General features: G+C 47.1%; 1 protein-coding gene and 1 long non-coding RNA gene across 24 annotated transcripts in view; one reads left to right on the forward strand and one right to left on the reverse strand.

Annotated features, from left to right (window-relative positions):
- CACNA1B (calcium voltage-gated channel subunit alpha1 B) overlaps window positions 1-23,154 on the forward strand; it is a 243,343-nt gene that overhangs the window by 142,161 nt on the left and 78,028 nt on the right. For 21 of the 23 annotated variants that reach the window (XR_004031497.1, XR_004031498.1, XR_004031496.1 and 18 more), the window contains 3 exons: window positions 1,349-2,134; window positions 3,281-3,498; window positions 20,040-20,166. Coding sequence is in view for 19 of the 23 variants with exons in the window: in XM_030818353.1 (XP_030674213.1) it covers window positions 1,349-2,134; window positions 3,281-3,498; window positions 20,040-20,166 (1,131 nt within the window). In the remaining 4 variants the exon portion in view is untranslated. The remainder of the gene's footprint in view (window positions 1-1,348; window positions 2,135-3,280; window positions 3,499-20,039; window positions 20,167-23,154) is intronic. The other 2 variants (XM_030818345.1, XM_030818352.1) reach the window with 1 other exon arrangement.
- On the reverse strand, window positions 16,762-22,120 carry LOC115836407. Its single transcript, XR_004031500.1, has 3 exons — window positions 21,146-22,120; window positions 19,709-20,053; window positions 16,762-19,258 (listed from the first exon to the last, which is right to left on the reverse strand). It is a non-coding gene; the product is annotated as an uncharacterized LOC115836407 (long non-coding RNA).

Below are 23,154 nucleotides of genomic sequence, written 5' to 3' on the forward strand. Positions count from 1 at the left end.
TTTTTCCTTTTTGCCCTTGGCTGTGTCTGATCCTGACTCACTGTGGGACCCTGAGCAAGTAACATCCTCGCTCTAGGCTCAGTATCTTCATCTGTGAAATGGGGACAAGAGTAGCACCTGATTCTTGAGGTGGTTGTAAGGACTGGATGAAGTGGGCACTGCGCCCAGAGCACCACGTGGCAGTTGCAGGACACAGATGCCATGGCCCTCATTGTTGGTGTAGTGACTACTGCCGCCAAGGCCACCCAGCAGCCTTGGAGGCTCCAGGGCGGGCCTCTGGCCTCAGATGAGGTTTCTCCCTGGCGATGGTGGGGCTTAGTATTGGGATAATAAGACCTTATCCAAAGGTGGTCTTACTCAGCAGAAGGCCCAGAATGCAAAGGGCTTCCTGTGCACTCTGGGCTATGGAGCCCCATGTGCGATGTGTGAATAGAGGAGGTGCTTGGGCCCATGACATTGGAGTAGGGGTCAGGGCCTTCGGTAGCCCATGCAGTGAGGTCTGAGCCTGGACCACTGGCCATCCCTGGTGCTGGAGGGCTCTGAGGACCATGTTCTGGCTCTGCTCCCAGTAGAGGGAGGGGCTCTCCAAGAGAGGAGGGCATTGGTGGCCATAGGAGGGGGCATTTCCAGCTTCAGACCTGACTTCTGGGCTCCTGGTCACTGAGCCAGGGGGCAGCTGCGGGGCCGCGGCTGACCACCTCGGGGACTGGCAGAGACTCTGCGTTTGCTCCTGAGAGGGCCAGGTGCTCCCTTGGCTGCTGTCTGCTCTGCCCCAGCACCTGCCCCCTGGGTTCCCTGGCAAACAGCCTTTTCACCTGGCTGGTGGCCTGCCTCCTGGAGGTAGCGTTGGGGAAGTGCCTCTGGAGAAGGGGCTGCGTGTCCCGCCCTTCCTGTAGCAGCTGTGCTGGTGCTGGAGCAGGGGCCAGCTCCCAGGGAGGCTGCAGGGCCTCCCTGGCTCCTGTCTCCATCCGTCCTGCCCTTTGTAACATGCCCTTCCCTCCCGCGGTGGCCTTCCTGGCCAGCCGCCCACCCACCTGCTTGGCCTGTCTGGTGCATTCCCACTGTCCTGTACCCCTCGGCCTCCTTGAGCCCCCCAGGGTCCTCCTGACAGGCTGGTGCTGTCACCTTGCGGGTCCTGTGGGACACCGTGGGGAGGGCGGGGCTGAATTCGGTTCCCTTGGGCGTTCCACCACCTGATCCGCGTCCCCAGAGGGGTGTGGGGGCTCCCGCGGCCACGCCTCCCACCTCCCTGCGCCATTGCTCCATTGCTGTGTGTCCATTGTGGCCTCCCTGGAGAGCGGCGGGCGGGCGGCCGACGGGGCCGCGCTCACCGCCAGTCTCTCCGCAGCAGGCAGCAGAACTCGGCCAAGGCGCGCTCGGTGTGGGAGCAGCGGGCCAGCCAGCTACGGCTGCAGAACCTGCGGGCCAGCTGCGAGGCGCTGTACAGCGAAATGGACCCCGAGGAGCGGCTGCGCTTCGCCACTACGCGCCACCTGCGGCCCGACATGAAGACGCACCTGGACCGGCCGCTGGTGGTGGAGCTGGGCCGCGACGGCGCGCGGGGGCCTGTGGCAGGCAAGGCCCGGCCTGAGGCTGCGGAGGCCCCCGAGGGCGTCGACCCTCCGCGCAGGCACCACCGGCACCGCGACAAGGACAAGACCCCCGCGGCAGGGGACCAGGACCGAGCAGAGGCCCCGAAGGCGGAGAGCGGGGAGCCCGGTGCCCGGGAGGAGCGGCCGCGGCCGCACCGCAGCCACAGCAAAGAGGCTGCGGGGCCCCCGGAGGCGCGGAGCGAGCGCGGCCGAGGCCCAGGCCCCGAGGGCGGCCGGCGGCACCACCGGCGCGGCTCCCCGGAGGAAGCGGCCGAGCGGGAGCCCCGACGCCACCGCGCGCACCGGCACCAGGATCCGAGCAAGGAGTGCGCCGGGACCAAGGGCGAGCGGCGCGCGCGGCACCGCGGCGGCCCCCGAGCGGGGCCCCGGGAGGCGGAGAGCGGGGAGGAGCCGGCGCGGCGGCACCGGGCCCGGCACAAGGCGCAGCCTGCGCAGGAGGCTGTGGAGAAGGAGGCCACGGAGAAGGAGGCTGAGATAGTGGAAGCCGACAAGGAGAAGGAGCTCCGGAACCACCAGCCCAGGTGAGTCCGCGGCTGGGCGGGGTCCGGGAGGGAAGGGTTGGCTGGGGCGGTGCAGGCCCCAGCGCTGGCTGGGGGGATGGGGTCCACGGCGGAGGCTGCAGCCCCGGCCACGCTGCCCTGTCCAGGGCCGTCTGGGCTGGGGTCTCTGCATGCCGTTCACGTGGGGTGGTGACAGTCCTGCCTTGCAGGGTTGACCTGTAAAAGGCTTGGCAGGGCGTGTATGCTTCGTCGTAAAAGGCTTGGCAGAGTGTGTGTGCTCCGTGAACGCCAGCCGTTATTTAAGAAGGGAGGGCTTAAGGGGGAATTGTTGCGACTGGCTTGGAAAGAACAAAGTGGCCCTGGGAGAAGAGAAAGTTGGGGATTGCTGTGGAGGAAGGAGAGGCAGGAGGGCCCAAGGGAAGCCTGAGCAGGCCAGTGGGCTGGGCACAGGGCGGGGTGTGGGGGCCAGTCTGTGCGACCATGACAGAAAGAACCCCAGCTAGCCCAGCTTGCTCTCTGGGGCAGGACTAACCAACTCTGTGAGGGCCTGGGGTAACAGTGGTCCAGTGGCCAAGACCATCAGTCGCCAGGTACCCACTGGCCACAAACCAACCAGAATACTTGCCGCTGGAGGCCCCAGCCCAGGGTCAACCCAGCCGCCGCCCTGTCTTTGTGTGTGGATGGGTCAGCCCCATCCCTGCCTTTCAGACTAAAGACACGGAGTTGTATAGGGTAATTTAGAAAACATACAGAATGCCAGAGTAGCAGAGCAGGTGGTCATAGATTTAGTTGGTCTGCATGGAGGTTTAAGGGTTCTGATTGATAGGATTTTGCTGATATGCATTATTATTATTATTATTGGAGACAGGACCGCACTGTCGCCCAGGGTGAAGTGCAGTGGCACAATCATGGCTCACTGCAGCCTCAACTTCCCGGGCTGAAGCGATCCTCCCACCTCAGCCTTCCCAACCTGAATAGCTGGGACTGTGTGCACGTGTCACCACGCCCAGCTAAGTTTTTAATTTTTGTAGAGATGGGGTTTCGCCATATTCCCTAGGCTGGTCTTGAACTCCTGGGCTCAAGTGGTCCTCCTGCCTCTGCCTCCCGGTGCCGGGATCACAGGTGTGAAGCACCGCGCCCAGGCCTGATGTACATTCTTGATTGCAGGGAGCCACACTGTGACCTGGAGACCAGTGGGACTGTGGCTGTGGGCCCTATGCACGCACTGCCCAGCACATGTCTCCAGAAGGTGGAGGAACAGCCAGAGGATGCAGACAATCAGCGGAACGTCACTCGCATGGGCAGTCAGCCCCCAGACCCGAACACTGTTGTACACATCCCGGTGATGCTGACTGGCCCTCCTGGGGAAGCCACGGTCGTTCCCAGTGAGTATCTCTCTGTGCCAGTGCGGCGGGGCCCATCTTGTGCAGGTCCAGCAACCCCCATTCCCTCCTGCTCCACGGCAGCCACTGGGGACCCAGCCTGCCTCTCTGAATTGTTCTCCTGGCTGGAGAGTCCTTTGCTGTCAATATCTGTCCCTTGATGTCCTGTTGATTTCTAGTGCCCCAGAGATAACTGAGGTTGAGCTCCATTCTCCTTCCTTCCCAAAATATTTGTATGTTGCCAACTAAGTGCCAGATGCTGTGTTAGAGTGCTGAGAGCACAGTAGGAGGGAGACAGTCTTGTCAGGAAGACAGACCACAAAACAGGCACAACTCTTGATGGTTGCACAAAAGCTGCTGAGGACTCTGTCCACAGCCTTGACTGGGGCCGAGGGCGAGGGGCTGCAGAGGAGGAGGCTCTCCACTGCATGTGCCCATTTGTTCATGGGCCTGTGCCATCCCTGCTCTGAGGCTTCTCCCAGGCCTTTATTTGAGCTGCCTTCTTTCCTCCCCTTGCTCACTGACATGCTCAGAACATCCCCAGTGAGCAGCCTTTCCGTGCCTGCCTGTGTGCAGTCCCTGAGGGCACAGGGGACCAAGATGTCATTCCTGTCTTGAAACCTGTCTAATAGGGAGAGATCTGCTGGTTACAAATACAGGCCCTTTACGTGGTGGGGAAGGTGCATGGGCATTACATGGGCATCAAGGAGGAGTCCTGCTTTCTTAAATACAGAGAAAAAAGGGGTAGAAGAGAGGCCATAGAAACAGGACTCACATGAATGCCAGCAGAAGCATTTAGGTCTTAAGCAGACCAGACGGACTCAATCAGGTGCCACCACATGCATGCCCATGTTTGCAGATGCATCCCCACACACAGATGTGTGCGTGCCCGTGTTTGCAGACGGATCCCCACACACAGACATGTGCGTGCCCGTGTTTGCAGACGGATCCCCACACACAGATGTGTGCGTGCCCGTGTTTGCAGACGGATCCCCACACACAGACATGTGCGTGCCTATGTTTGCAGACAGATCTCCACACACAGATGTGTGCATGACATTCTTTCTTGCTCAGGTGCTCTCACCTGGGGCCTGTGGACTGGCGCACAATTCCAGGTATAACTGTGGAAGACACAGCCTCTTACTGCTCAGCCTCCCCTTTTCCTTTGCTTCCTTGGAGGAAAGTTGTCCTTGGTTCATTTTCTTGTTCACTTCCCATAGGCACAAGTGAGTCTGCCTGCCCAGCTCCCTCACCTGATTCTCTGTGGATCAGCTTGAGGATGAGCCTAGGGTCTCCACCTGGCTTTTATCTGCAGGAATCCAGATGTGACTCCTCCCCAGGCTCCGTATGCTCTTCCCTACACCCCCGCTGGCAACCACTGATCTTTTCACTGTCCCTATAGTTTTGCCTTTTCTAGACTGTCATAGGGTTGGAATCGTACAGTATGCAGCCTTTTCAGATTGGCTTCTTTCCATTAGCAATATGCACTTAAGTTTCCTTTGTATCTTTTTGTGGCTTGACAGCTCATTTGTTTTATGCGTTGGATTAATATTCTGTCTTTTGGGCGTACCACAGTTTATTTATTCACCTATTGAAGGACATCTTGTTGCTTCCAATTTTTGGCAATTATGAATAAAACTGCTATAAACATTCATGTTCAGGTTTTTGTGTGGACATAAGTTTTCAACTCATTTGGGTAAATACTTAATAGCATGCTTATTGGATTATATGGTAAGACTATGTTTATCTTTATAAGAAACTGACTAACTATCTTCCAAAGGGACTGTACCATTTTGCATTCCCACCAGCAATGAATGAGAGTTCCTGTTGCTTCACATCCTTGCCAATATTCAGTGTTGTCAGTATTTTGGATTTGAGCTATTCTAATTAAGCGTGTAATGATATCTTGTTTATTTTGCAATTTCCTAATGACATATGATGTTGAGCATCTTTTAATATGCTTATTTGCCATGTGTATAATTTTCTTTGATGAGGTTCCTATTCAAATCTTTTTCCCACTTTTTATTCTGGTTGTTTGTTTTCTAGTTGTTGAGTTTTAGGAGTTCTTTGTATATTTTGGATACAAGTCTTTCATCAGATACGTGTTTTTGCAAGCATTTTCTCCCAGTCTGTGGCTTGGTTTTTCATTCTCTTAATGTCTGGTGTTTTCGATTGTTAAAAACAACTGATTGTGGTCCCTGTTATTACTTCTACTAGAAGCAGAAATCTAGGCTATTAGTTTTTATATGTTGATTATGTATCCTGCTACTTTTCTGAATCCTCAAATTGTTTATTAGTTTCACTGATTCCCCCTTTTTTTCCCAGATATATTATCAAAACTTCTGCAAATATACTTCTCTTTCTTTCTAAGTCTTACACCACTCATTATTATTTTTTTGTCTGATTTCACTATCAGATGACAATGGAATTACTGGGCATTACCTTGTTTCTGCCTACACTAAATAAAATTTTGGTTTGGGGCCTGAGGGGCATGTGTGTGTGTGTAAAATTATGTTGTAGTATCCATTAGTTCTACTTCAGTAAGTGTTTTTATCTGGAATAGATGTTGAATTTTGTTGAACACCTTTTCAGCATCCATAGAGATCATATATTTTTTTCTCCTTAGATATGGGGATTTATAGTAATGAATTTTTTGATATGAAATATCTTTGCAATCTTAGAATAAACCCAAGTGGTTATTATATTTATTTTGTAATATGCCATTGGATTCTGTTTAACATTTTTTGTAGGATTTTTGGATTGATATTTTTAAGCGAGATGTGTTCTTTAGCTTTCTTTTGTCACATTTGAGGATCATAAGGTTTAAATATCAATGACATAGAGTTATCTATTCCTTAACTTCACAGCTCCATTCCTGAAAATCAAATGTTCCCAAAGAGGGTCTCATTTCCACCCCCTACCACCTTTTTTTTTTTTTTTTTTTTTTTTTTTTGAGACTAAGTCTTGCTCTGCCACCCTGGCTGGAGTGCAGTGGCACCATCTCGGCTCTGCCTCCTGGGTTCAAGCAGTTCTCCTTCCTCAGCCTCCGGAGTAGCTGGGATTACAGGCGCCCACCACCACACGTGGCTAACTTTTGTATTTTTAGTAGAGATAGGGTTTCGCTGTGTTGGCCAGGCTGATCTCTAACTCCTGACCTCAAGTGATCTACCCGCCTTGGCCTCCCGAAGTGCTGGGATTACAGGCGTGAGCCACCGTGCCTGGCCCCATTATTTTAAATGGTAAAACATTATAATGTGTTATGTGTCAACTAAAAATTCATAACCAATTTTGTAAAATATAAAGCACAGTTAAACAATGAAAACTAATAAACAATCATAATAGAACATAAAATGCTTAGCATATTGTTTCCTGATTACCAGTTAAAATAGCTAGTAATAAGCAATTGCTTTAGATACCTCCTTTATTGAAACTTGTACTTTTCAAAAACATTTATATGATTCCCATAACGTACTGTGAACAAAAGTTCTCTGAAAAGGAGTTTGGAGGAAACAGGCTTTATTCTAGTGAACAGTTTGCAAACCAGGAAGATGCAGCCTTCCTTGTAAAATGAAGGCACATTCCGGAGGAGAAAGAGAAGGTTTGACATTTCCTGCCCAGGTTCTTAATCAAGTCCCTTTATGCAAATGAAGGATTCAGACTTGCTTGGTCTGATTGGTTGACACAGCTGAATTCTGATTGGTCCATATAGCTGAATTCTGATTGGCTGAGGCAAGTGAACTCTGATTGGTTGGTTCAGGTGAGCTCTGAAAGTTCCCAGAGTTAAAAAGGTGTGTGTTTTCTGGGACCTCTATTCAGCATATGGCTGCTTCTCTCTGACTTAAATGTAGGCTCAGCCACTTGGGGTCCGTCTTGAAGGATTAGTTCTTTCAGGTTTCTTCACACAATCAACTGAATTTGGAATCCTGCCTGAGAGTTGTTCCCCACATTATTTTGTTAAAAACATTATATTGACTTTTGGGCATGTATACTTTTTTTTAATATAAATATCAGCCAGAAAAGCCAACAACACTGTAATGAAAGATATATATGTTTTCCAGAAGCATGGGCATTATAAAACTTGGCAGTGCTCTATTGGAAAATACTATCCAAGGATATATTCTGTGGGATATACCTGTTATTGGTTCATAAAAATAATTAGAATGTCTTCTTGTGCTCAAGGGTAGCTCATGTAGTATAGGAATTATGTGATCTTTAAATATTTGATAGAATTATCTTGTGAAATTGTTGCTGTCTGGTCTCTTTTTGTAGGGTAGTTCCTTTGTAATACCTCTTTTTCTGTATGGATGTTGGTCTGCTTAAACATTGTTGCCTCTTGAGATGAGTTTGGTAAATTATATTTTCCTTAGAAATTATCCATTTGATCTAGGTTTTCCCACTTATTTACATAGCCTTAAGAGTGGCTTAAAGTTGTAAAAATTTCCCTCTGTTTCAGTGTTTTTCCTCCTTGTCATTTTTGATCCTGTGTTTTTCTTTTCTTTTCTTTTTTTTTTTTTTTTTTTTTTTGCAGATGGGATCTCGCTCTGTTGCCCAGACTGGAGTGCAGTGGTGCCATCTCGGCTCACTGCAACCACCACCTCCCAGGTTCAAAGTGATTCTCGTGCCTCAGCCTCCCGAGTAGCTGGGATTACAGGCACGCACCACCACACATGGCTAATTTTTTTGTATTTTTAGTAGAGATGGGGTTTCACCATTTTGGCCAGGCTGGTTTCGAACTCCTGACCTCAAGGGATCTGCCTTTCTCAGCCTCCTGAGGTGTTGGGATTATAGGCATGAGCCACCTTGCCCAGCCCATTTTCATCAAATTTTAAAAGAAACTATGTAATTTTGGCTTATATTTGTGCTAGGTGTGTGTTTGTAGATTCTTTGGGATTTTCCACAGAGTATAAGACATCTGCAAATGAACAGTTTTAGTTTTTTCCTTTCTGACATACATGCCTTTTATTTCCCTGTCTTCCCTTATTGCACTGTCTGTGACTTCCAGTACTATTTTGAATAGCTGTGGCAAGAACTGACGTCTTTCTTGGAGGGAGCATTTTGTCTTTCATCATTTAGTATGATATTAGCTGTAAGGTTTTTGGGTTTGTTTGGTTGTTTTTTGTTTTGTTTTTTGGTAGATGTTCTTTATCAAGTTGAGAAAGTTCCCATTTATTGCTGTTTTTTTAATAAATAATTTTTGTCGTGAGTGGATGAATATTGTCAAATGATTTTCTGCACCAATTGATATTATCATGTGTGTTTTTTCTGTTAATATGGTAGTTAATATTGACTTATTTTCAAATATTAAACGGGCCTTTATCGTTATGAATAACCCTACTGGTGTATAATTATTTCTCTATGTTGCTGAATTCTATTTGCTAATATTTTGTTAAGGAGTTTTGCGTCTGTATTCATGAGGGATGTTGCTCTGTAGTTTTCTTTTTTGTGCTGTCTCTGGTTTTGGTATCAGAGTAATATTGGATTCATAAAATGTTTTGAATTGAATGGATTGTCCCTCTTCTGTTTTCTAGAGGAGATTATGTTGAACTGATATTAATTCTCCTTTAAATGTTTGGGAAATTTTGCCAATGAAGCATTTCTTTTTTGGAATTTTTTAAATTACAAATATAATTTCCTTAATAGATACAGTGTTGTCTATTTCATATTGGATGAGTTGTAGTAGTTTGTGCTTTCTGAGGAATTAGTCCCTCTTATTTAAGTGTGTACAGCTGTTTGTGATGTTTCCTTATTATCCCTTTGATGTCTGCATAATCTGTAGTGGTAACTCCTGTCTCATTTCTTATATTGGTAATTTGCTGTCTTCTCTCTTTTTTCTTTGTGAGTCTTAGAAGGAGTTTGTATAATTTTATTGATGTTTTCAAAGAACCAAGTTATTGTTACATTGATTTTCTCTGTTATTTTTCTGTTTTCAATTTCTTTTGATTTCTGCTGTTTATTATTTCCTCCTTTCTGTTTGCTTTGGGTTTCTTTTGCTCTTCTTTTCTAGTTTCTTGGGGTAGGAGCTTAGATTGTTGATTTGAGTCTTTCCTTCTTTTCTGCTGCAAAATTTAGCTCTGTAAGTTTCCCTCTTGGCAGCTGCATTCCACAGGTTTTCATATTGAATATTTTTTCAGTCCCGTTTAAAAAATTTCCTTTGAGAAGACTCATGGACTGTTTAGAAGTGTGTTGTTTAGTCTCCAAACATTTGGAGATTTGCCTATTTTTCTGTTATTGACTTCTAGTTTGATTACTTTATGGTCAGAGAACATGTTCTGTATTATTTCAGTTCTTTTAAGTTTGTTAATGTTTGTTTTGTGGCCCAGGATGTGGCATATCTTGATGTATGTTCTGTGAGCCTTTGAAGGGAACATGCATTCTGTGTTGTTGGTGTACATTCCTATAAGCATTGTTTAGATCCTGTTGGTTGATGATGTTATTGAGTATCTTTGTCTACATTCGGATTTTCTGTCTAGATATGTCAGTTGTTGAGAAAAGGATATTCAGTCTGCAACTGTAAATGTGGATTTATCTTTGCTCCTTTCAGTACTGTTAGTTTTTGCTTCATGTGTTTGCAGTTCTGTTTTTGGGCACATACACATTTAGGATTTCTATGTCTTTTTGGTGGACTGGCCCTTTAATTGTTGTGTAAAGTCCTTCTCTATACCTGGTAATCTTCTTTGCTCTGCAGTTTATCTTATGTAGATATGTGCAGTCCTGCTTCTTTTGATTAATATGTGCATGGTATATATTTTTTCACTCTTTTACTTTCAACCTAGCCATGTAGTTATATTTGAAGTAAATTTCTTGTAGATAGTATTCATGTTTTCAATCCACTCTGTCAATTCTGTCTTTTATTTTGCATATTGAGATTGTTTACACTTAGCATAATTATTGATATATTAGGGCTTAAGTCTGTTATTCTATTTCTTATTTTCTGTTTTTTTCTTTCTGTTTTTCATTTCTCTGGTTTCCTTTTCCTCCCTTCCTGTGGGTTACTTGAATGTACTTTAGAATTCCTTTTATCTGTAGTATTTTTGAGTATATCTCTTCTATAGGTTTTCTAAGACCTCGTATAGGTTTTATTAGTGGTTGCCCTGTGTATTATGTTATATATACATAACTTACTCCAGTTTCTTCATGTAGTCATTTTACCAGTTCATGTGAAATGTAGAAGCTTTACCTCTCTTTATATCTCTTTTTCCTTTTCTATTTATAATGTAATTGTCTTTAATAGCTCTTCTGTGTACTTTTAGAACCACATCAGAGTATGTTATAATTTTTGCTTCAACTGTCAAACGTAATTTAGAAAACTCAAGAGGAGAAGAAAAGTGTGTTGTATTTACCTGTATTTTTACTCCTGTTATTCTTTCTTCCTTCCTGATATTCCAATATTTCTTCTTTCATAACTTACTTTCTGTTTAGAGGAACTTCCTTAGACATTCTTTTGTGGTAGGTCTGCGGGTGACAAATTCTCTTAGTTTTCCTTCATCTGAGAATGTCTTGATTTTCCCTTCATTCCTGAAGGGTATTTTCAGTGGGTATAGAATTCTGGGTTGACAGTTCTTTTTTTTTCAGCACTTGAAAAAAACGTGTGCCTCTTCCTTCTGACCTCCATGGTTTCTGATGAGAAATCCACTGTCATTCGAATTGTTTTCTTCCTATAGGTAAGATGTTGTTTATCTCTTGCTGCTTTCAAGATTGTTTTCCTTGTCTTTGTATTTCAGAAGTTTGATTACAGTGTGCTTTGATGTGAGTTCCTTTAAGTTTATCTCGTTTGGGGTTTGCTCAATTTCTTGAATTTGTAGGTTTATATCTTTTGCCAAATTTGGAAATTTTTCATCCTTTATGTCTTTAAATACTTCTTTAGTTCTGCCTCTTTCTCTTTTCTTTCCAGGACTCTGATGACATGAATGTTAGATCTTTTGTTATAGTCCCAAAGGCCCCTGAGCTCTATTCACTTTTTTAAGTCTACTTTCTCTCTGTTGCTCAGATTGGATCATTTCTATTATTCTATCTTCCAGTTCACTGACTCTTTCCTCTGTGCCTTCCATTCTGCTGTGGAGCCCATCTATTGATTTTCTAATTTCAGTCATTGTATTTTTCATTTCTGAAGTTTCCATTTGGTTCGTTATATCTTCTGTTTCTTTCCTGAGACTTTATTTCTTTGCTGATAATTTTATATTTTTCATTTCTTTTAAGTGTGTTTTAAATTATCTGTTGAGCATTTTTATAATGGGTGTTTTTAAAATCTTTGTCAGATAATTCTAACATCTATATCATCTTGGTGTCTGTTGATTGTGTTTTCTCATTCAAGTTGAGATTTCCTGGTTCTTGGTGTGGTGAGTGATTTTTGGTTGAAACTAGACTTTCATTGGTATTGTGTTATGAGCCCTAAGTCTTATTTACATCTTCAGTTTTAGCTTGTCTACAGTGATGCCACGCCAGCAAGCAGTGGGCCATATTAGTCCATTTTCACACTGCTATGAAGAAATACCTGAGACCAGGTAATTTATAAAGGAAAGAGGTTTAATTGACTCATAGTTTCACATTGCTGAGGAGGCCTCAGGAAACTTAAAATCATAGCGGTAGGCAAAGGAGAAGCAGGCATCTTCTTCACAGGGTGGCAGGACAGAGTGAGCACAAGACACCTAATAAAACCATCCTATCTCGTGAGACTCACTATCACTAGAACAGCGTAGGGGAAACCACCCCCATGATCCAATTACCTCCATCTGGTCCCTCTCTTGACACGTGGGGATTATAGGGATTACAATTTGAGGTGAGATTTGGGTGGGGACACACCAAACCATATTACAGGGGTTGTAGAGAGTTGCCCCATTATTGACAGATGGGGATTGAAGTATAGATTCTTAACTTGAGTTCCATTGACATTCTAGGTGAGAAGGATTACTCATTACTGCTAGGCTAGGCTGGGAGTTTTAGCTCCCCACTAGGCTTCTATTCATACCGGCCTGACTGGGAGAGAGAGGAGAGTATCTTGTTACTGTTCCCCATCTGGCTGGCCTTGACACGGTGGAGATAGACCTCATCACCTCCAGGTGGCAGTAGAAGTCCTGACTTTCCACCAGGGCTTGCTCCATTGAGTAGGAGGAAGAGGTGGTCTCATTCCTGCTGGGTGAGACATGACGTCTAGGCCCCCTGTGTGATCTCTACTGGCATTGTGTGTATTGGGGGTCTTGTTACCACTAGATAGGGATGAAAGTCCCTGCTCCCACTTGGCTCTCTCTCAGACCACCCTAGCAGGGGCTTTGGGATGGTGGTGAGGGTGGAAGTCTAGGCTCCCCACCCAGTTTCTGCTGGTTTAAGTGGAGGTAGGGTCATAGTTTTTTTTTGGTGTGTGTGTAGTTTGGCTGTTGTTTAGTGATTATTGTCTATAAGTTTTATATCTCGGTAGGCTGCCCCTTTCCTAGTCCTTTCACTAGGGAGAGCTGGGTTTACTGAGCCTTTAAAAAATCTGTGCTTATTGGCATTTCTGGGTTGTTGGGTTCACTAGTACCAAATCTAGGATATATGTGAGGCATAAAAGAAAACTCAAATAAGAAGCTTATTGTTGTGTCATTCCTCAGGTCCCAAGGTCCCTAGCCAATATTTTCCTTCTTCCTTCTACCTTTTAGAATCTTGCATTTGCCTTATATATGATGTCCAAGGATCTTGTAGTCCCCCCTTATCCATGGTTTCACTTTCCCCGCTTTCTGTTATCTGAGGTCCACTGTGATCTGAAAATATTTGTTACATAACTACTCTTGCACTTTGGGGCCATTATTAAGTAAAATAAGGGTTACTTGAACATAATTACTGCAATACCATGACAGCCAACCTCATAACCCAGACGGCTGCTAAGTGACTAATGCAGTCCAGGTGGGACAGAGCAGAACTGTGTGGGGTTTCACAGTCTTGGAGCTGTTGAAGCTCTATTGTGGACCGTGGCCTCTGCATTTTAGGATGCCTAGCAGCATCCCTGGCCTCCGCTCTCTCGTTGCCAGGAGCAACTAGTTGTGACAACCAAAGGATGTCTAGAGACCGTTGTGAAAGAATCCAGGCTGGGCTCAGTGGCTCACACCTGTAATCCCAGCACTTTGGGAGGCCGAGGTGGGAGGATCACCTAAGGTCAGGCGATCGAAACCAACCTGGCAAACATGGTGAAACTCCATCTCTACTAAAAATACAAAAATTAGCCAGGTGTGGTGGCAAGCACCTGTAATCCCAGCTACTCAGGAGGCTGAGCCAGGAGAATCGCTTGAACCCGAGAGGCGGAGGTTGCAGTGAGCCGAGATCGCGCCATTTCACTCCAGCCTGGGCAACAGAGCGAGACTCTGTCTCAAAAAAAAGAGAGAAAGAATCCAGTTCCCTTCTTTTGGAAGGCTTCCAGGTGGTGGTGTACACTTCCTGCCGCATGGTGTCAGGAGCTCTGTCATGTCTGGTGTCTCTCTGGGTGATACTAACATGGAGCAGTGGATTCAGCCTGATCTGCCATTGTAAAGTTCTCCACTGGTCTTTCCCTAAATGATTGTAGTGACATCGATGATTGTTACCCAGATCTGTGAGTTCAGTGAGGGTCGCAAAATGGTGAATTTATAATTTCATGATTCTTTCTGTGTTTGTTATTTTGACTTTTTCTGTAAGAAAGATCTTACCTCATCAACTGCTTGGTTACCCTGAAATTCAGTTTGTATGTGTATTAAACAAGGTACTTGCTTCATTCTGTCCCTTTATTTATAAGTTTTCAAAATAATCAATGCCCTATTAACAAATAGGACCAGTGAGAGCTATAAGAAAATTATTATTGTAAAATTTTGAATTTTAATGTGTTTGATGTATTTCAGTTCTTTGCAGTCACTATTACTTTTGGTGCTTAAATTGTCCTGTCTTGGCCAATGTTCACCCTTTCAAGTTGATCGTTCTGCCCTTCTCACAGGCCTGGAGTAGAGTTTGACAGTTCTCTGGTTTTCGTCTATGACAGCATGTTCCAGGATCATTGTGTGCACTTCCTGTCCCCGATCTGGAATTTCTCATTTCTCCAAGAAGCAGCACACGCTGGACACTGCTGTGATTCCTGTGGGTTCCACCCCCCCGCCCCCGTACTCTGGTGGCCTTTGCTTCCAGGGGCTTCCTCTTCAGCTCCTCTTCAGAGACTTCCCTTGGACTACAGGAACCACAGGAAGTGCATCGGAGTTTGCATCCCCCAAGGTGGCACTTAGCCAGTGAAGGGAAAGTGCAGGTGCAGGAGAGCCAGCTCTCTGGCTTTAGTCAGGACAACCTTCTGGTTCAGATGACAGCCCAGAGTGTCCCTGTGGGAGCCTAAGCCACATTTGCAGGACTTGGTCTGAAGCGCACGCTTGCTCGGCTTCTTCACCTCCCTGTCTTGCTTTTCTCTTCCCGTCTGGAAGCCCGTCCCACCTCACGGTGTGCTTCTGTAGAACCTGACTGGAGACGCCGTGGCTCCTTTGATGAGATAGTGTATTTAGAGACAGTTGTCTGTGGTCATTGCTTCTGGTTTCTTCTGGGAGCCTGTCCCACCTCACGGTGTGCTTCTGTAGAACCTGACTGGAGACACCATGGCTCCTTTGATAAGATAGGGTATTTAGAGACAGTCATCTGTGGTCATTGCTTCTGGGTTTTTATTGCTTTCAGGCTTTTTGGTGGGCTTTTTAAAAAGAGAAAAGTGGCTGGATGCAGTGGCTCACGCCTGTAATCCCAGCACTTTGGGAGGCCAATGTGGGCGGATCACCTGGTGTCAGGAGTTCGAGACCAGCCTGGCCAACATGGCTAAACCCCATCTCTACTGAAAAAAAAAAAAAAAAGTGTGTAAAAATTAGCCAGTGTGGTGGGGCGTGCCTGTAATCCCAGCTACTCAGGAGGCTGAGACAGGAGAATCGCTTGAACCCAGGAGGCGGAGGTTGTAGTGAGCCAAGATCTCGCCACTGCACTCCAGCCTGGGCGATAGAGCAAGACTCCGTCTCAAAAAAAAAAAAAGAGAAAAATATGTCATTAATTCTGTGGCATTTGTAATTCAAATAGAAGATTGTAGGATTTTAATCTCACTTTTGTATTTATCTCTGTTTTCTTCTATCCTGAAAATGTCTTTTTGTCTTTTTACCTTGCTTATTCTGTTTTTTAAAATGGTATTGTTTAAAAGCTTTTTCTTTCTTAATTATTTGCTTTTACTGCATAGAAATAATAAGCAGTTTCATCTGTTGGTTCTGTGTTCAGCCACAGAATTGTCAAACAAACTCTCGTTATTCTAAGTAATTTTCCGTAGATTATTTGGTTTTTTTAGGACACAGTTGTACCATCTGTGAATATATCATTTTTGACCCATGAATTCTTTAGTCTTTTTTTCAGTTTCCAAATGTAAAATTTTAATTTTAATTAATCTCTTTGTTTCTGGTTTCTGCCTCAGTTTCTAACTTAAGTGTACTGTGATTAGGAGAACGTGATCTGTATGATAGTTTTCTTTGAAATTCATTTGCAGTTGCTCTGTGCCTTGGCTTTATGGTCAGCTTTTTTCGTGGTCGGCTTTTGTTCTTGTTCTATATGTGCTTCAGAGGGATATGTTTTCTCTAATTTTGTGAGCTCTGAGCTTTTTACATTTGTATGCTAAATCAGGTTTGTTAGTTGTATTACTCAAATATTCTTTATATTCATTAATATTTTGCTTGATTGACCTGTCAATAATTTTGTTTTATTTTTATAGAGTTGGGGGGACAAATGCAGTTTTGTTACATTAGATCTATTGTATAGTGGTGACATCTGGGCTTTTCGTGTAGCCATCAGCTGGGCTCAAGCAATCCTCCCACTTCATCCCTGCGGTAGTTGGACCACAGGCGCACACTGCCGTACCCAGCTAATTTTTTGTATTTATTGTAGACATGGGGTTTCTCCATGTTGCCCAGGCTGGTCTTGAACTCCTGGGCTCAAGTGATCCACCTGCCTTGGCCTCCAAAGTGCTGGGATTACGGTTGTGAGCCACTGCGTCTGGCCTATGTTGACTTTATGTATCTCATCTAAGAATTCCTTATCTGAAGTCTTTAGGGGTGTGAGTGCACTCATTGTTTCTGTTGTGTCTTTCAGTCATGGTGACCTTGTTTCATGGTGTGTTTGGTGATATTGAGTTCATATATGACTGATCTTAATCCTTTGTATTAGTCAGGGTTCTCTTAGAGAGACAACTAATAGGATGTATATCCTATATATATATATGTATCTCCTATATATGTATCTCCCATACATATATATATGATATATGATATATGTATGGGAGTTTATTAAGTATTAACTCACACGATCACAAGGTCCCACAATAGGCTGTCTGCAAGCTGAGGAGCAAGGAGAGCCATTCCGAGTCTCAAAGCTGAACTTGGAGTCCGATATTTGAGGGCAGGGAGCGTCCAGCACGGGAGAAAGATGTAGGCTGGGAGGCGAGGCCCGTTGTCTCCTTTTCACGTTTTTCTGGTTGACATTCGCTGGCAGCTGATTAGATGGTGCCCACCAGATGAAGGGTGGGTCTGCCTTCCGCAGCCCACTGACTCAAATGTTAATCTCTTTTGGCAACATGCTCACAGACACACCCAGCATCAATACTTTGTATCCTTCAATCCAATCAAGTTGACACTCAGTATTAAACATCACATCCTCCTTTTTTCAACTAGGGTTTTGTGAGATAATTAAGCCCTACAGAAAATGAATTAACAACGTTTTCAGTTTTCTCAAGGATGGAACATAGCTTGTACCTCTCCAGATGTATAGAAGAGAAATCCTTTCTCTTGGGATATCTTTAGATATCTTGGGAAACAATAGCTTAAATTATCTCCAAATTCCCCCTAACCTGTGGGGACTCTGTAGGCCAACTGAGGAAGGTTTTTGTCAGAGAGGATTTGCATTTGTTGTTTCCAGAAGCCTGGGGAGCTGCCAGTCCAGGCTTACATCCCCTTTGGGGATGATTCCCATTCAGCTTCCCCACCTTGAAGTGAGCCCAAGGCTTGGGACTCCTACCCGTGCACTGGAAAGAGCGGTTCCTCAGTTCAGCCTGAGTTTCTTAATCTGGAAAGGGGAACCTGTGCCGTCGCATGCTGTCAGGGGGAGTAAAGCACCTGGGCCGTGTCTGGCACGTGGCTGTTTTTAGTGAAGGCTCTCTTCCTTTCTGTATTCCCCTCCAAAGCTCACTGTTTTGCTTCATTGTCTCCTATTTCAGGGATTTAATTTTTTTAACTATTAAGTCTTTTTAAAAATAGCCTTTCTCCAACAATGACTTCAGTCTGTTGCAGTTTTCATTTTTATCCTTTCCGTTCTTTCTTCTGCTTTGACTCAGTTGACCTTTTTTCCCTATGATTGATGACTTTCATATGATTTTCCATGTTGTAGTAAATCGATTTCAGAGAAATAGTTCCATCCAAGCTCTGGCATCTTTGTCCTATTTATTTTGAGCAGCAAAAGTCTTCATTGAATCCAGACTGATTCTTTTCTCCCAGTTTACTTAAGTTAATTAATTATTCATTTATTTTAGAGATGGAATCTCATTCTGTCACCCAGACTGGAGTACAGTGGTGCCATTGTAGCTCACTGTAACCTTGAACTCCTGACTTCAAGTGATCCTCCTGCTTCAGCCTCTGGAGTCGCTGGAACTGTATGCATGCGCCAACACACCCAGCTAATTTTTTAATTTTTTAATTTCTTTGTAGAGACAGGGTCTGTCGCCATCTTGCCCAGGATGGTCTCGTTGCTTGAGACTCCTGGACTCAAGGGTTCCCTCCCACCTCGGCCTCCCAATGTGCTGGGATTATAGGCATGAGCCACCACAAACAGCTGTGGCATGTTTCATATCCATAGTGTGGTGCTTCTTATAAATATTGCATATTTTACTCAGTCAGTTTATGGTTGTGCATTTTATAATTTTTGTTATTGTAAAAGAACTTACAACACACGCCTGTAAGCCCAGCACTTTGGGAGGCCAAGAAGGGCGGATCACTTGAGGTCAGAAGTTTGAGACCAGCCTGGCCAACATGGTGAAACTCTGTCTATACTAAAAATACAAAAATTAGCTGGGTGTGATGGCACGCGCCTGTAATCCCAGCTACTGGGGATGCTGAGGCAGGAGAATCACTTGAACCCGGGAGGCGGAGGTTGCAGGATGGTACCACTGTACTTCAGCCTGGGCAACAAGAGCGAAACTCTGTCTCCTGTCTCAAATTAAAAAAAAAAAACAAAAAACAAAAAAAAACTTGCAACAAAAACTTTTGGGAATACATATTTTTGTGGGTATGCTTCATTCCCTTAGCAGGTAATGTCTAATAAATTAATATAATTTTTTAGGGCTTCAAGTAAGTTTTGCCAGATTGCTTTCTCAGATTACATAATTTTCATTTTCAACAGGGAAGTTTGATGGTGCCCATTTCAAAAGTGGTCACTTTAAACTGCTTGTGCTCATGGGCGGGGGCTGGTTATCTTGGCTCTGGAGCCAGCATCCTCGGTGGTATAGACCCCACTGCTGTGGCCTTGGCTGTTTTCATGCTCTTCTCGAAGCTTTTTTCCTCTGGCACAGCCTTTCTCTGCAGGACTTCAAAGTGGCCAGCAGTCAAGGGCTCCACAGCGGGCTCTGGGGATTAGCACCTTCACTTTGTTGCTCTTTAAAATCCTATTTGCTTTTATGTTTCTTTAAAGAATTCAAAATGAGTTGCAGCAGTGGGAGGTGGCTCCAGGTCACTGCACGTCTTCCTTGGTGTCCCTGAGGTCTCAAGAGCTCTGTCACCTATAAGAATTAAAATATACAACAGGATAGTTGAAAATGAAGAATTATTGTGAGAAAAACACTGGGCAGGGACAACAAAATTTGCCTAAAAAAACAACAAGGTGGCGGCCATATTAGCCCTGGGGAGTTTGATTTGTGGGAGCACAGCTGGGGTGTGGTGGGGTGCTGAGCGGCAGAGGATGGGCTCTGGGGGAAGGAGGCGATGAGTCGGGGGCTGGCGAGGGAGCAGGGCCTGAGCAGAGGCCGGGTCCCCCCGGGAAGAGCATCCTTCCAAGCTCCATGGCCTCACAGGACCCTCTCCTGGGATCTTGAGGAAGAAAATTCCAGATCAAGGGAGACTGGACAACGAGGTACAGGGAGCCTCTGTGGGTTTGCGGGTCGGGGGCCGGCCCCTGCTCCTCCCTGTGCTGTGGGTTCGAGGTCCTAGCAGAGGCAGTGGGAAGGTCTCACCAGGCTCTGGGCTTCTCAGTGCATCGAGACCCCTCAGCGCAGCAGAGGGGTCCACAGCCACAGGGGCAGTGCTGGGCTCCGTTTTGTTGCCAACCTTGGTGCAGCAAGAGGTGGGGAAGGGTCCCTTAGCGTCTCTGCGGCAGATGGTGGTCCTGGCTGTCATGCACCACGGTCATGTGTGTGAAGCACTGTTCTTAGCTGCATGCCCATCCCTGGTGGGCCTGTGAGGACCTGACGCAAGTGCCGGGGGCATGAGAGCTGGGAGAGAAGCTACACGATGCGGGCTTTGTGTGCACCACACCCCTTACTCGGGGGCCCTGTGTCCTTGTAGGTGGTAACGTGGACCTGGAAAGCCAAGCAGAGGGGAAGAAGGAGGTGGAAGCAGATGACGTGATGAGGAGCGGCCCCCGGCCCATCGTCCCATACAGCTCCATGTTCTGTTTAAGCCCCACTAACCTGTGAGTCTCCTTGCCTGCTGGTGTGTGTGGCCGCCCACTCACCCGTGCATCATGACCCGTGGGATCTCAGTAGCCAGCGTGCACTGATTCTGCGCACTTACGTAGAGAAACGGCTCTAAGTCCCACGGCAGACCCCAGAGGCACGTGCCCGTGTGACCTCATTCTGCAGAAGAGGACACGGGCACAGGAGGCAGCCCCAGCAGAGCTGGGGTGAGCTCCAGGCCGGGGCTCCTCACCTCCTCTGTGGTGTGTGTGTGTCTGCACATAGGGACCCCGTCTGCCCTGTCTCGCAAACACACTTCCATCCATCTGCCTTCCCATCATACCTGGCACCTGTGTTGTCTGCGTGTGTGCACTATGTTTATTTGCATGTCTATCCGTGTGTCCGCACCTGTGCTTTTCATGCATTCATCATCCACTCTTTAGTCCAGGGCTTCCATTAGTCCAGCCAGTGTTTATGTGGCAGACAGCACTCTAGGTGCTGGGAATAGCTAGGAAAGAACAAAACAGGTGAGAACCCCTGTCCTTGCTAAGCCTGTGTGCTGGTGGGAGAGACAGACAACAGACATGACAAATAAATAAAAGACATAAGATGCAGATAGTGTTAAGTACTGGGAGGAAACACAAAGCAAGGCGCGGAGATGTGGACCGTTGGGTGCTAAAACTTAGATGAGAATGTCAGATGGGGCTTCCGGGGTGAGACTGGAGCAGAGTTTGAGGAGGAGGAGGCAGAGGGAGAGGCAGACAGGGGTGGAACCACACAAGAGCTTGCCCAGCCAGAGCAGGGGCTGGGCAGGTGGACGGGAGGGCAGAGGGCAGCAAGGCTGCGTGGACGTATCCCTGTTCGTTACTGATCTGTCCATCCCCTTCTTCTTCTTTCACCACCCAATGTCTTTCCACCAAGCCCTGCGTTACCCCCTCTCCCTGCTTCCTCCCCCCCATCATTCTTTTATCCAACACACACGTCTTGGGACCTTACCCTGCTATGCTGTGGTTAGGAGTAAAGCAGTAATGGAGACAGACATGGACCCTGCCATGTCACGACTGACAGTGTAGTGGCAGGTGAGGGGCGGTAACCCGGTGTGGAAATGGAAACACAGGAAGGCACTGGCATTCTGGGAGCAGGTGAGAGAAGGCCAGGGAGGTTTTCTGGTGGAAGTGACATCTTGGTTGAAACCTGAAGGATGAGTAAGAGTTAAGGTGAAGAGGGGAGAGGGGAGGAACTAGTGGAGTGTTCACAGTAGCCCAGAAGTAGAAGCCAGCAGTTGGCAAACAGCCAAGGACAGAACTGGGTCAGAACACAAAAGGGTAGGCAGGGCTGGCTGGGTGTTCTGTTGCGGGGTTGGGGGGTCACACCATCCCGGAGCACACTGAGAAGCGTGGGATGTGTGCACAGTGGGGGCACTCGGATTGCAGCCCAGCAGGGCCCTTTTATGGGGAGACTGCAGATGGAGGCCACTGAGTAGATGGGAAGGGTTTCAGGGAGAGAGAGTGGTGGTTTGACCAGGGTACTCATAGTGTTGAGCTTTGGAAGTCAGGTGTGTGCGGAGGAATTTTAGAGGCAGAATCTACAGAATTTGGTGATAAATTAGATGTGGAAGGAGACATCGAGGATGTCTGACTGAAACCCAGTTTCTGCCTGACAGTGGCGGAAGGCACTGCGTTCACTGAGACCAGCGGTGCTGCTGGGGTCCTGCCCACAGACCCTGCAAAGCCTGGGGTGGCTGGGGATGTCTCATGGCCAGGTGGACTTGGGATCTGAGCTGGGGGTAGAGCTGAGTGCCAGAAACCCAGACACAAGTTGGAGTGGATGACAGCTGAATTAGAAGGAAAGGCAGCCCTTTTAAGGAGGGGAAGTGGCAAGGGCTGAGGCAGCAGCAGGCCTGCGGTGGGCCAGGGATGAACAGCTCTGTGGACCCAGGGGCAGGAGCTAGATGGCAGAGTTCCCTTCAAGGAAGAGGGAGATGTGGGCAGCCGCTTAAGATGGATGGCCCTTGGGGGTTCGTAGGTGTGGGTGAGAGGAAGAGCTGAGAGGGGCTGGGGGCGGTGGACATGCCTGTGAGGCAGAGGAGGCACCTCCAGAGCACAGCCCTCATGATGGGGGCCGTCTGCCCCACCTGCTCCATCCACGGCTGCCTCTTCTCGTCCTCCACCCGTAGATGGGCTTCCCAGCCTCCTGGTTACTGTGCACTCCCACGCTGTGGCTCTGCCAGTAGCAGGGAGGCCCCTGCTTGTTGATTTCCTCGCTGCTTCCTGGTGTTTTGACTGCTGAATGGAGCTTCATCAGGCCTGTTCTGGTCACCCCTGTGTCCCCCAGTGTCCAGCACATGCCTGGCAGGGTAGGTGCTCAGTAATATTGAACAAGCGAGTCAGGCAGATGGGACTGGAGCAAAAGGCGAGCATGTGGCAGTGTGTGGAGCGTGTTCCCGCGCAGTGTGTCCACATGGAGCGTGTTCTCGTGCAGCGTGTTCCCGTGCAGCGTGTTCCCGTGCAGCGTGTTCCCGTGCAGCGTGTTCCCGTGCAGCGTGTTCACGTGGAGCGTGTTCCCGTGCAGCGTGTTCCCGTGCAGCGTGTTCCCGTGCAGCGTGTTCCCGTGCAGCGTGTTCCCGTGCAGCGTGTTCTCGTGCAGCGTGTTCTCGTGCAGCGTGTTCTCGTGCAGCGTGTTCCTGTGCAGCGTGTTCTCGTGCAGCGTGTTCACGTGGAGCGTGTTCTCGTGCAGCGTGTTCTCGTGCAGCGTGTTCCTGTGCAGCGTGTTCTCGTGCAGCGTGTTCCTGTGCAGCGTGTTCTCGTGCAGCGTGTTCACGTGGAGCGTGTTCACGTGGAGCGTGTTCCGTGCAGCGTGTTCTCGTGCAGCGTGTTCCCGTGCAGCGTGTTCCCGTGCAGCGTGTTCTCGTGCAGCGTGTTCTCGTGCAGCGTGTTCTCGTGCAGCGTGTTCACGTGGAGTGTGTTCCCGTGCAGTGTGTTCATGTGGAGTGTGTTCACGTGGAG

The sequence above is a fragment of the Nomascus leucogenys genome, chromosome 8 (assembly GCF_006542625.1).
Source record: "Nomascus leucogenys isolate Asia chromosome 8, Asia_NLE_v1, whole genome shotgun sequence".
Taxonomy (NCBI): domain Eukaryota; kingdom Metazoa; phylum Chordata; class Mammalia; order Primates; family Hylobatidae; genus Nomascus; species Nomascus leucogenys.